Below are 14092 nucleotides of genomic sequence, written 5' to 3'. Positions count from 1 at the left end.
ATGCACCATCACAATGTTCTCATGAGAGGAATGCATCTTGCACAAATGATCATGGCTGAATAAGATCAATGTTCAAAACCAAGTATTTTTTTAATGTAAGGATTATAAACTGTATGACCAACAGACTCTGAGCATTTTTCACCTAAAAAAACCAAGCCATCATTAATTCATATTCTGAAACACAGTAACAGGTCGTTTTATAAGCTACTCGTCAAACCATGTGTTTCATTTATTTCAAAGGGGGTCACCCTTCTAAATCCACAAGAACCATAGAAACACAATATATTCAGTGCAAAATAAACTGGAACAGTCCAGTGAACAGACATTTGAGGCCTAATAACAGTTCCCTGTTCTTCACTATCATAAAGGGTTGGTTTAAACTTTTTGTAGTTCTATTATCTCTCAAGCTTAAACCAAACACTTCCTTCACATACCCTCAACAGAAATATACAATTCCACCACCAGTATGTTTGAGACAATCAATGTATGTAAAACACTGTTTTGTTACAGTAACTTTTCGATGCCACATTGCAATGTAAATGAGTGGCGCGACCTTTGGTATGAATTTTGTAGGTTTGTAGTGCGAGACATTAGCATCATCCATCCATCCATCGGCAAATAAAAAACGTGGAAAAAAGAAATCAGGCTCATATATGTTGACAACTACTGCGTTTTCACATGTCTCAACAAAGCAGCGTACCCCTCGAAATAAGAAGTCTTGTAAGAGACGTTCCCAATAAATAGCAGCTTAAAGGAGCGGGTGAATCTATGAACAAAAATCCGTTGGCACGTCAGTTAGCACCCAGTCACATGTTCAGATGCAGGGTAACTGCTTCTTGCTTTTTGTGTCCTAAAAAACATTTACGGTCTTGTCTTGGATGTGACTCTTGACTCAATATATCAACCACATGTGGTTTTCCTGAACCTGAAATTAAGTTGTGTTGCCTCGGCCTAATCTCCTGTGAAGACAAATGTTTATTTTAAAAAAGGCGCTTTGGCTTGACAATGAAACTGAAACAAAATAATGCAACAAAAGTACTTCAAGAAAACAGGTGACGATTGGGAAACTTTTTGATTTTTTGTTTCATTTGTGTTACGTCAGAAGCAAACATAACTGTCGGAGCCATTTGTGTTCATTGTTGGCATGATGTTTTGTTTGGATGTATTTATATTGGTATTTTGGACACTAGGTGGCGGTGATTAGATGCACATGGGTGTATATAAAAGGTGACAGGAAGTTCTCACCAGACCACAATAAACCAAAAACCTCAACTGCAACAACCGCTGGAAAATCTTTGTGTGTGTGTCTGCGTAGTAACTTCACTCCTAACTGTGTGCATGATGGCAAAGCTGCATTAGTTGGAAAGAAGGCTAAAGGTAAAGCAAAGCAAGGATAGCCATTACAATAACCCTACTTCCAACTCAAAGCCTACAGGCTGCCGCTGTAAATCAAACTGTTCCGCATCGTCCTTCCACGACTTCTCGGGCCGGGCTTCCCCTCCACTGTGGGGCAAACGCCGCGGGACGCCGCAGCGTTTGCCCCACAACTTAAGCACCACTACGCCTCGACCTTTTGGGTGCAACCATTTACAGAAGAAACTTTGATTTAACTCAGAAACGTGTGATGTCGACGCTGCGGGTGCCTGCTGACGCGCCGACGTGATCCAACACGTCCTCCGTCGCTCTGCCGACCCCCCCCCCCACCCCTTCATCCCCCCCCCCCCCCTCTCCTCCTCCCACAGAAGGGTCCTTGAGTTGTTGTCACCATTGGCGCGACTCCTCGGCGTCAGACTGAGGAGACGTTTCCGGCAGAAGGAGGCCGCCTGAGGCCCCCGCGCGCTTCCACCGTCACCTGGGTGACGCTTCGCTTGGCCGACGTGAGGTGATTTTGACTGCGACACTTCCACAGCAACCTGCGCAGCTCTGATTGGACCTGCGGAGAACCGCGCGGATGCATCAACAAGAGGCAGGCGAGTGATCTCAGACAGTAAAAGGAGACTCCGTGGGAGATGACGTTATAGCAACACAAGCGAGTGAATGCATTTATCTCGCTGTGGGCCCCGTGTAGGACACGCGCGGCTCGTTAAAATCGACGGCCTCTCACCTCCCCGTTCATGAAACAGTAGAGCAGCGCCACCACGAAACCCTGCAAACACAAAAGAGACGCGACACTTCAATCTCAAAAGAGTAACTGTTCAAGGTTTCGTCAGGTATTGAGAGAATGGAGATACTCATTTTCTCACACTCAAAAGAATCGACTATGAAAATATCCCTTTTCAATATGCGGTCACAAACAGGTGACTTTCTTGGTGAGTGCCAAATTCATGGATACAAAAAAAATTGCCACCTTGAAGAGTTTTTCCAAATTAATTTCAAACTAGAGGTGACCTGTCACTACAACGTGGATCAGGACCGTAACTCATATTATTTATTGCCCCGGTTTTCCCTGCAAAGACACACTGTGAAAAGCTCTCGCCTTTCCGCCGTCAAATGTTAAATAGGGACACAAAACATCGGTCACCAAACGTCATCCCGCTTGTAAGCAATTCGCTTTTGATGAAGCTCGTTTAGTGCGATTTTTTTGCCCTTGTCTTGTTCTGACCCCCCCGTCCTCACCGCTGCGTACCTGAAAGGATCCCAGGCCCAGTTCGATGTAGAGCCTGGCCGCGACGCCCGTGTTCTCGGGCAGGAAGGCAAACACCGTGTAGTGCATCCCAAACAGAGGGATGAGGAACAGCGTGGATTTGGCCAGTCTCCTGTGGGAAAGCGGTGAGAAAGGACTGAAAAAAAGGAGGCGCAAAGGGGGGGCTTGACAAACGGTCCAGGAGATGTGGAGCCAAGGAGCTCCACCAGGAAGACATTTTCTCCATCAACTCTCCTGCCTGTTCCCCATCGGGGATTTCTCTTTTCTTTGTTTCATCCTTGCTCCTTTTTTTGGGTTCAGTCATCCTCTTGAGGGTTACGGTTTGGGAGTCGGTGGGGGGTTATTTTGGAAACGGGTGACGTCACATGCTTTAATGCACCAATCAGGATTCAGCATTAATTATAATGGGATGACAGTTGGAGGTTCGTTCTCTTGACTCAAAGCTTTACGTCTTAGAGGGTTCAAATATTTAAAAGAAAATAACTAACATTGTTTTGTTTTATCTGGTTTTGATGGTTGCTCATGAATAAATAATGTTAATGACAAATCATGAAGACTATAAGGTTTCCAGGAGCTTTAAATTAAGATGCATCATCTCGACAACAACAATCTGAATATGTACTAATAGCTTTTCGCAGTTTAAAATGTTCACCTTCATCAGTGTCGGTCTCATCAGCGTTAGTTTTAAATGCCAGAGTGCATTATTCCACTGAAGGTGAGCAGATGTGGCAGATTTCAAATCAAAGTGACCTTTTAAAACAACACGTCATCAGTAGATTCAAATGTCAAAATACAAAACCCTGATGCATTGTGCATCAAAGTTGAGTTCAAATCAGATTGCTGATGATGTGCAAATGTTATTTAAATTGTGTTTACATGAAGTTGCAATAATTCTCCACCTCCAAGTCATGGGGTTTGCGATAGATTCAAGCCGTAATCCATCACAGATCAATCGGGTGGTTCACCTATAGAGGACATCAGATTCAAAGCTTTATGTGTGGTTGTGTGGAAAAACAAAAAAAATCCCTCTCATCCGAAATAACATTCAGGCCGCTGAAAGATTAAGATTGGAGTATTTTCAAGCCTGTGAGAGGATTTGAGCTTTTGTGTTCAAGAATCAGATTGAAGTTTGTAAAACAGAGACCAAGCCTTTGAAGGCGTGAAACATGGATTGAACCGGTGGAACGATCCTGTCGCGCGGCGATGGAGGAGACGTCTATTTCTGGCATCCGGGGCTATTTTTATGCGCCGCATTCATTCAGCCGAGCTGGAATCTCAACCAGCCAAATGTCAAAAGGAAGGAAGGATTCACTCAGGTAAAAAAAAAAAAAAAAAAAAGGGATTCTGGACCCCGAGGTTCACATATACATACACATTCACATATGAAGCATTGTCTGCTCTTCGACGTTGGTACCTTAATAAGCAGCCGTCTCTTTCTCTCTTCCTTCGTTCAAGAGGCACCGACTCAACTTTGGTTTGAATCTTGAGCCCCGTTTGTTTGCAGGCAAACATCAAAGGAAGGACCTGCCCATGTAATCTCAATAGAACCCACAATAAAAGATTGCACTTCAGTAATACACGTCTAGTTTTACACTCAATCTTTTCCATCTTTCTTTTACCGGAGCATATTTTAGTGTAAGATTGAACTGCGTTGCGTTTTTCACACTCCGCGTTAAATAAAGCAAGTACAGAGATTGCTCTCTATCATTCTCTTTAGTTGTTCAGTGAGCCGTGGCGTGATGTGCACCAGCTACTCCTCCCTTCCCTTCACAATCAGTGGTACATTAATCGTGGCCTCCCAGCAGGGAGCCAATGTCGCCATCGACGGCAGCCTGCAAAGGACAAATGTCGTGGGTTTGCGTCAGCGAGCCGCGACTCACATAAAGTGCCCGGTGTCATTGTTCCCCGCTGTGGTTGAAGATTGGAGCTTTTGAACCAGGATCCGGATTACGTTGATGAAGATGACGATGTTGATCTGCAAGAGAAACGTGCACACGTACGCACAGTCACGCATATTACAGCATCCAAACATGTGCACACCGGGGGGGAAGAAAACAAACTTCTTATTTAAAAAGGCCATTTATCCATTAAAGTATAATATAAGATACAGTTTAGAAAATGGCTGAGATATTAGCCGTTGACTCTTAGAATACTGAACCGTGTTTGATTCTAACTGGTGGTTCGGTATGTTTACGCAACGTGTAAAGCAAGGAATTGAGCCGGTGTAGCATAAACTACTGTTAGCATGTCTGTAAACTGGTTTACTACCTACAGCATATCGGGTGTCTTTGTTTTTTCTTCTGGAGGCGGGATCCAACCTGCTCTGCCTGTGATTGGATAAGCCTGATGTTCTTACTCCAAGCTTAAAACCATCTCACTTGTCATGCATAGAGATCACCAACAAAGCATTCAATGAAAGGTCAATCAGAGGTAGAGAAGAACAAATCATGACATAAAAGGGAAAAAATTGGCCAAGGAGCCTTTTATTAGCTGGCTCGCTGAAATATTGTTGCACAGTTGCGTTTCATGTTGCTTTAGAAACCGCCTTCTCGAGCCGAGTGCATGATAGTGTTTCTGCTCTTAATTGGATTCTAAAAGGGAAACGTGGGTAAACTCCTGCTTGCCGAAATGTGTCCAAGCTGAGCATTCAAACCAAGTTATGTTGGCGTAACAAAAGGAAGAATGTACGATTTGACTGATCTTTTAGCATGAGATCAAGTATGCTGCCACCTTCTACAATGTCAGCGATAAACATAAAAAAGTCAGCAGGAGGTTGTGTGAAATCGAGGGCTCTTTGTCCTATGAGTTTTAGACAGGTCAACTCATCCACTCACCAGCAGCGATGCGGTTATCGGCCCTTTAATAATCCACCAAATAGCAACGTCGTCTGTGTCGTCCCAGCAACTGCAATTTCAAGTCATTAAAATAACTTCACACTCAATTCAAAGTACACTGGAAGAAATGATTAACACAGCCGCGGTACAATACTACCATGGCAGTTAAGCTATGAGAAAACACAAGCTGCTTTGGTGTATAAGTGATAAATCGTACCCTCTGTCATCATAGAAGAATCTGGTCAACACCCAAAGTATAAGAACTGTTGATGGGAGCCCTGCAACGCAAGACCACAGATTAATGATTCATTCCCTGGATGTGTGTCAAGTCAAATGAATCAAATGCTCAATCCCCAACTCACATGTGTACTGCATTTTTTATGTAAATGTTGATAACATATTGCAGGCGACAGCAGAGAGAGCTGGAGAGCTGCTGAAGGCTGCGACGTACAACCACGTGCCTCAGAAATGTCCTCACGTCATTATTTTACCCTGTCAAACATTTGCATTTGTCTTCTTATCCATAAACGTGTGTTGGGGGGGGTCAGACCCTACGCATGTAATCAGTCCGTCCCTTGTCTTAGAGGAGGTTTTGTGCACAATTTGAAGGGTTTCCCTGGAGGCATTTTTTTTAGATGTTGCGTTCACAAGTATTGGGACGGACGTGAGGTCACAGAGACCTTGACCTTAAACTTCCAAAAAGATGGACAACCAACAAAGCCTCTGGTCACAAAAGAAAATAGTTTTAACTAGTGTGTGTATAACACCGCCTCTGTATCAGTGTCAGTAGGATGCAAAGAAAGATTTTGGAATAGATTTAAAAAATAACAAATTGTTAAAAAGGACCCACATCTTTCACCAAGTGGTGAGATAGATTTTTCGTAATATTTCCTATAAGAGGAATGAAAGCTGCAGTCTCTTTCTTTCTTTCTACGACACATTTATTCCCCAAGAAATGCGGTTAATCGTCACTCGTGATGACCTCTTCCGCCATCACTACTCACCCCATCCGATCAAAATGTACCACCAGAAGTATTTCCTCTGAGAGACGAAAGTCAGGGCCAGCAGGGTCTGCAGATACATGCCCTCCACCAGCAGCCAGAAGTAATTGGCCAGGATGCTGAACTGGAAGAAAGCCACGGCCGACTTGCACGCCGTCTAGAGGGGACGCAGTGGAACAATGTCGTCTCAGCGGGACGGAGGCGGCGGGGTCTGACGCCGGGGTTAAACCGGCGCTCACCGTGGACACGGAGCAGTGGTCCAGAGTCTCGTCGGCGAACAGCACCGTGTCCTTGATGAAGACGGCGCTGGCTCTCAGGACGAAGGAGGAGAAGAGGTTGACGTGGATGTAGTTTCTAGTGCAGCGGAATTTCCTGAAAGAGGCACAGCTGGACATGTTTTATTTGACCTTTTTTTTCTTGACCTGTGAACAAATCCGGGTGCATGCGTCTGTTGGGGCGTCTTCCTGCTATATGATCGTCTCTGAAGTAGCCATTTATTTATTTCTTAACGCTCAAGTCAATAACCTGCATAGATGTTTTGGCGAGTGAGCACCGGTCTCACCTGAAGGCGGTGAACACCACTATGGCCGAGATGAGGGAGATGAGCGAGGTGGCGTAGCCCACGGTGTAAACCCGCCTGAACGTGGAGAGGTAACTCGTCTGCGGAGAGACAAACGGTACAATGTGTATATAAATACAATAATATACAAATATTTCATGTGAAATGTCACACTAAATAGTGTAAATAGTGGTACAGCACACTTATAAATGATGTCACTTTGAATAAAAGAAAATTAGGGAGGAATTTAGATTGAATAATAAACTAGTTTCAAATTAGGCCCATGTTTAACAGCTGCTACATTAAAATGACTAATTATAATCTGATGATAATTTATTCTTGTATTCTGTAACCTTATTCTCAAATGGGTCATTTCACCATAACTTTTTCTTTTGGTACTGGAATAATCTGATGATAATACTTTTGTACATTTACTCAAATTGATTTGGGTTTTTGCTTGAAACGCTTTTACTTAAATAAAATATTGCTAACTGTACTGTAAGATGGTGAATGAAATGAAAAGTTCAATACAATTATCGATAGATTGATATCTACTTTCTGCTGTAGTTTACGAGAAGCCATTGAAACGCACCTGTCTACACGTATTCTTGGAACAAAAGTACAACCAGTGAGTGTTGTCTTTGCAGTGAACCTCGAAAGAGGTCTGAACTGAAAAAAGGAAAACGCGAGGGAGAAGGAGGAAGCAGGAACTCGATAAATAATGTACCTCGGATTCCTGCTCGCTGTCGTCGCTGAAAACGCAGACCTGGTCGTAGGGGGGGAACACTTCTGACCATCCACGAGGCGTGCAGTTCCTGTAGACGTACCCTGGTGTGAGAGCGGACGGGGAGGACACATGGGGGCAGAGGGGGGGGGGGGTCAAACGGCTTTCAAGTGATTCATCCACAGACATTTTCACAACCTACTCCACCAATACAATTAAAGAGGTTAAATATGGTGTGCTGTCATAAATAAGTAACTCTGAAGAATATGCATTTGTTAGGATGAGCCCCAATAAAGTTAATGCATCTATGCAAAAGGTTGCTGTGTTTTTTCAATAAATAAATTCCCTTCATGTTTTCCTTTTGGGTAATTAACTGAACACAATGCATGCACACGGGTTATCGGGGATAATGTGACATGTTACATTAATAGAGTAACACGACTGATGCATCCTACAATTCGGAAGCCACTGATATTGTGCAAAACAAACCAAAGATTGTACTGCTTCAAATTGCTTTAAAGTAGTTTTCCAGGATCCATAATAAATGATGTATCGTTACTTCCTGTGCACATTTGGCCTGCTACCCTTGATATTTCCTCTTTTGCACCATTTCTTTCCATTAGTGCTTCCAGTCAGAAAAGTCCATTTAGCAACAGCGGGTGAGATGATTGTCAGCTGGATGGCTGCCTGCACCGCTGGTAGGATTGTAGATCTAAATGTGCACGCAGGCCTTAGCTGGACAGTTTGAACACAGCCACATAAGCCTGCGTGGTAGCAGGGGTTTTTTTTTCTTCTTTTCTATTCACCCTGAGCTGAGCCAACAGGAAATAAAGCTGGCGACTACGCGGCTGAAGCAAGGACTCCGGTCTGTTTGAGAGATCTGCAATTCATATTTAATCAGGAGCCGTGATTTCCATCACGGAGAGAAGGGAAAGGACAATGTTCCTGAATGATCCCGATCAAACTGGGGATCAAACTCATGGGTGTCTTTGTCTTCACAGTAGTTTCCAATGTTTCAAAAAAGCAGCACTCAACAAAACTCTATATATTCATGACTCTGTCTCATGTTGGTGTCATTGGCTTGAAACACAAATCCTTAAACAGACCAATGTCAAATGTTACCCCTGCAAACAAGATTCCAAATCCTCATGTCCGCCACAAACATCCCAGGGCATATACAAGTATTCTGTATACATATATTTATATATATTCTTGCCAACAAACATGCATGAATAATTCATTGTTGCCTTCATCAGAGCCACTCCATCCTGCATTTGCGTTTATTATGCAGAACTATACTTAGCTGTGGGCCAATGGGACTTGCACATGGAATTTTATACTCTGCTGATTACATGAAGGAAATTGAGCTGTTCTTTTCCTGCGTTTGTTGAGATTGGGACGAACACACAGAGAGAAGCCAACCTTGATCGCTGGAGAAATGCTGGAAGACCTCCGAGCAGGATTTGTTGACTGCCTGCCCGACTTCAGCTGTCAGCCAGCAGCCGATCTCGTCCCACTCCGTGTTACATCCTGCAGAGCGAGGGAGGACCAGTCAGCACAACTTAATATTACTGATGATAACACACCTCAGGACGCAACGAGGGAAATGCATTCAGAGAATCAGTGTCGTGATTGAACAAAATTTAACAAAAATGTTAGAAAAAGAAAGTAATGAATGATCAAAACAATGAAATGTAATATAACAATTGTAATGGGGATAATTATAACAAATAAACCAATGCCCTGAGTGATAGTTGATAGAAGCAATTTAACGGATGCCAGTGATTCTACAATCATTTAATTTCAGTCCATCTTGTTGCACCGTTGTCTTTTACAATGATTTACAGTAAAAGCCAATGTATTTCTTTCATTTATTTAATTTCGATGAACAAACGTTAAGCAAATGGATGAGAACACACATTGATTAAAATAAATGAAATATCAGACATATGGGTTAAAATATAGAATATAAGTTAAAAAGTCAGGATGACATCATGTGTTTGAACCTTGAGTTTTAACCGTAGTAATCAACATACATGTACGGCATTTCTGCATTTGCATATTTTATTACTTGGCTCCTTTCAAATCTAATTCCCGCAGGGTAAATGCTTCCTGTCGGCTCTGTGTCATCACATTAATGTCAGCTGATTGAAGCTGAACTTGTCACACACATTTCTTCAGAAGACAACTTGAAAAAAAAAAAAAAAAAAAACTGCATCTACTTCTCGACGCTGGAGCCTCTGGGACGTCTCTTGTGTGGTGAGTGCTGACAAAGCGCCTTTTCTGACGGGTGGTGGTGTCTACGGATCGCAGTGTTGGTCAGTCACTTGTGCCGCCATTTTGGTCCTTGACACGAATACTTCAACCACAATTGAATGGATAACCATCACATTCCCACAGACTTAGCATTGAAGTGGATGTGGGTTTGAGTGAAATCCATTTGATGGATTGCCTGCTCATTTGTTACCGAGTCAGACATTCACATCCCCTTCTGGAGATTCCCATCAGCCTCAGCTGTACTTGGTGTTAAAGGCTTTTCGGTCTGACTCAGAGGACGTAAAACCAACGGTATATAAGTCGGCCATGTATTTTCTTTCTTTTACGCGAGAATGATGCGGCTGCAAGTTTGTTGTCAATATTGTGTTTTTACACACTGGAACAACCCCTGGATAATCGAGGGATATTCTACGCTCGTAACGAGGAGGATTATGGATTCGCATGAGCCGCTTAGATAGAACGTTGCTGTTCTTCGCAGCATGTGAAAAGTAACCGAACATCACAGAGTAAAAGAATATTCAGTTCTGTTGGTGCATCAGTCAAACGCTGCGCTTTCTTACAGTGTTCCTGCCTTACTTTGCTGTACGAAACATGACTTTCTCAAAGCATCACCGACTCCCTGCTGTTACATTTATTGAAAGGAGGCTTGGAATATTTAAGACCACCTCAGGTCTTTCATCCACCGACAGCAACCACCACGGCTGGAGGACATACAAGGGACCGGACTACGTAGTCACGTATTTCTCCTCTTGTATCCAAAAAGACAGTTTCCCTGCTGATGCTGACCTAATAAATCTATAACATCCCATTCTCATCCTCAGTCCTTGCCTTTCTTCTTCTTTTCTTTTCTTTTTTTTTCAATCAACTGAGGTAAAAGCTTTTGCTCACCGTCCCTCACATTGTGTTTTTTCCTTCCGCTATCCATGTCCCAGATTCTAAATGCACCTGATTGCTCACTGGTTTACAACCACACATCAAAGGGCAAACCGACTCGGGAGGCAACGCGAAAGGTTTGAAAGGACCGAACAGGTGAATGGACGCAGTAAATCTGATACACATTTAACGGTCGTAATGATATTTTTTCATCACATCAACTATATACGTTTTTTTTCTTCATCCGTCCTCAAGGCTGAAATGTAAATGACAATTGTTTTCTTTTTGTACAATAATAATTTATGAAATAAATAGATTTGACGATTTCAAACCCTTTTATTTGTTACTGAATTGAAATCGTACTAGAAGATTTGCAGCAACTCCAGCAGATCGTGAACTTAAGATTTTACATCCACAGATTTATACGCTGAGAAGATGTAACAAAGCGATTTGACTCATAAGACTTTGAGCCTGCTATTATCATCAATGAAAATAAATAAAAATAAAACTAATCACAATTGAGAGTCAAGGTCATTTGCGCAATCCACTGTGAGTTAACATTGATCTGAAACAGAGCAGTGAATTATAGGAACTACACATTTTCTCTCTGTACCTTATTTCATCACAAAGCCAGCGTGCTTCCTCGACTATCCTCTCCTTCTCTCCTTTGTCCTCATCTCACAAAAGCCACCTGCAGCCAATCAGGTGCTCTCACAAACAGTATGTCACGATACCAACGTCACCCTGGGAGGCGGAAGGATGCAGTTATTCACGGAGGACCTGTTGTCAGGCTGAGTCAGACTCGAATTCCTGATGCTAAACATCCGTCTGAGGGACGACAAAATGCACTTTGTTGATCTCGCATTGGTCTTTCCATCAATTGTAAACTCAATGAGCTGTTCTCTCAGTCTGCACAAGAAAAAAACTTGAACCCTCTTCCACCTTGTCTCAGAAAAGAAAGAAAAAAAAACACAGATATGTGTGATATCATAGATAAGGAAATTAATTATTTGTCTGAGCCAGTGCAGCATGAAATTAAAGTATAAAACATTTACAACTGTATATTTAGGGATCGCCTGAGGCTCTGGGGAGCTTGTAATCTCATAGAAAATATTTACAAAAGCCATTCAGAAGGGTTAAGGCAGAAAAGGCTTCTGCATAATCAATAGTTCCTGGAACATTTGAACTAAAAATAGGTTGGTCTAGCACTAGGACCCAGGGACCCAGTCTATAAAAGGGGGGCAGGATGCTCACCTGGGCTTTTCTCCCCGCAGTGACACACACCTGAGAGAGAGAGGGGGCCAGCTTTATTTAGTGTTTGATTTGGTGAGCTTCCATTTATTAACATGTTTAAAAAGAGGATTTTAATATTTAAACTGACCTTTTTCTTCCAGATTAAAATATCAATTATGGAGGTCTGATACTGTTTGGTGGAGGGATTGCTTGGGCACAACAACCGAGAAACAAGACACATGCAAACAAAACAGGTTTTAGTCCTTTTAATCCAGAGTAGCCATTTTGCATGTGTGCTTTATTGTGTTGTTTTTGATTTGGTTCAAATTGAGTCGGGTCCTGTAGTTTATTTATCATTTTCCCAAACATTTCTTGGTAATTTCCTGTTTCCATGAATTAATCTACATTAACTTCCCAGATAGTGCTTTACAACCCCATATTGTGTGTTTTAGCCTGTAGAGCATTGCACCTAAAAGGCATTATATCTGCCGTAAAAGGTTGTTTCCTTTCATAATGAGACGTATAACTTGAAATTATTTGTGGCCACACTAAGCCTGCTATAAATACAGATGTTTATTTAACATCCAAACTATCTACCAACTAAGCCATAATTAATCCCTCATAAAGGCATCACGCACTGGTAGAAATCCATTGTGGCAGTAAAATACAGGCTTGAAATGGAAGGATGTTATAAGCTTGCAGTTCAAAATGAGGTACAGCGTGTTTAAACACGACTGCATAACTCTCCTGAGCTAATTGGAAGGATTAAGAGATTTCATTTTCCAATATTGTAATTTCCTAAAATATCAGAATTATATGTTGACTTCTGAATGTCAGATTTGGTGTGAAGGGAAACTGATCAAGCAGATAGCAGGTGGGGTGGATTGCCCCGGGGTTTATACAGATGCGTGTAAATGACAAACATTGATTAAAGAGAGGAAACTGATTCCAAATAGTATTAACGTATTTCCCGGCAGAGATGCACGTTGGCATGTGGGACACACACACACACACACAGGCCTGTAGCAGCACAGACCCTGATGCACAGGCAACGTGAGGACACGAGAAGTGAGCGGGAACACGGCATTTCATTGGTGGCTTTAAAACGCCAATAAAATGCGATGCAAAGCTGGCTGTGAAAGGGAGACACAGTGCAACAGACACCATGTCATTATCGCGTGGTATTATTTGCCATCAGTTGACGCACGAATTAAAACACACAGCAGGGTGCACATAGACGGCGTCTTAGCTGAAGGAACAGCCCATCGAGGGACAGCTTATCCTGACACAGTGACGGCATGTTGCCTTACAAAAGCGATAAATAGTGGATTCTCTCAATCTTTTTACTCGACATGAAATTGAGCCGTTTTTTGTTGCTGGCTGAGAGTAAAAATGCTGATTTACCGTCTTCTCTGCCAAGCAATGAAGGAGATGGGGAGGATTCATCGTTTTAGCAAAGCGGGCCTGTGGCCAGCAACGCTCGGCGTATCATTTTTACGTAGTTTGAACGTTTTTTTTTTTTAACAGCGCCACGCTCCGTATGACGGCTACTGGGGCCCATTACCACTCGCAGTCCGCCGCCGGTGCCTGACGTTGTTTCACCAAGTCTCACCTTTAACCCCTCCGACGTGGCTCCGCATGATTTCGTGTCAAACCTGCGTGGGTCGACGGTCACGGTGGCGGATGCACAAACGCACACACACACACACACACACACTTTGACAGCGAAACCCACCCCCAGCAGACATTTATCTGCTTAATGAGCAGGCCGGGGACAACTTTTGCACCAGTGTGTTCGCGGTCGTCGGTGCTAATTAATAGTGGCGCGGAAAACGCTAAAGGTCATTTACTCCCGCGGAGGGGTGTTGCGGTTCTGGGGGGGGGATACTTTCTGATGAAGTGGAGGAGTAACGCGGAGACACGCAGCGCAGCCCCCCCCCCCCCGGG

General features: G+C 43.1%; 1 protein-coding gene across 1 annotated transcript; it reads right to left on the bottom strand.

Annotated features, from left to right (window-relative positions):
* Nucleotides 1-1745: 1745 nt before the first annotated feature.
* On the bottom strand, nucleotides 1746-13785 carry LOC119208696 (pituitary adenylate cyclase-activating polypeptide type I receptor-like). The gene is made up of 12 exons (XM_062557847.1): nucleotides 13758-13785; nucleotides 9185-9292; nucleotides 7766-7866; nucleotides 7042-7139; nucleotides 6719-6851; nucleotides 6483-6636; nucleotides 5696-5756; nucleotides 5479-5548; nucleotides 4525-4619; nucleotides 2627-2756; nucleotides 2105-2146; nucleotides 1746-1933 (listed from the first exon to the last, which is right to left on the bottom strand). Exons 1-12 carry the CDS (start codon nucleotides 13783-13785, stop codon nucleotides 1787-1789), a joined length of 1167 nt encoding a protein of 388 aa, XP_062413831.1. The 3' UTR covers nucleotides 1746-1786.
* Nucleotides 13786-14092: the final 307 nt, after the last annotated feature.

This window comes from Pungitius pungitius, chromosome 15 (genome assembly GCF_949316345.1).
Source record: "Pungitius pungitius chromosome 15, fPunPun2.1, whole genome shotgun sequence".
Lineage (NCBI taxonomy): Eukaryota > Metazoa > Chordata > Actinopteri > Perciformes > Gasterosteidae > Pungitius > Pungitius pungitius.
The sequence above is the reverse complement of the archived record's forward strand: the minus strand, read 5'-3'. Positions and strand labels throughout refer to the sequence as shown.

What these genes read in the sequence shown, in the direction of transcription:
- LOC119208696 (XM_062557847.1), bottom strand. Translation starts at nt 13,785, where the DNA reads ATGCGGAGCCACGTCGGAGGGGTTAAAG. An exon ending in GTGGTGTTCACCGCCTTCAG is followed by an intron (nt 6,852 to 7,041) that starts GTGAGACCGGTG and finishes TGCCTCTTTCAG; the next exon opens with GAAATTCCGCTGCACTAGAA. An exon ending in AATGACACCGGGCACTTTAT is followed by an intron (nt 2,757 to 4,524) that starts GTGAGTCGCGGC and finishes GCTTTCCCACAG; the next exon opens with GAGACTGGCCAAATCCACGC.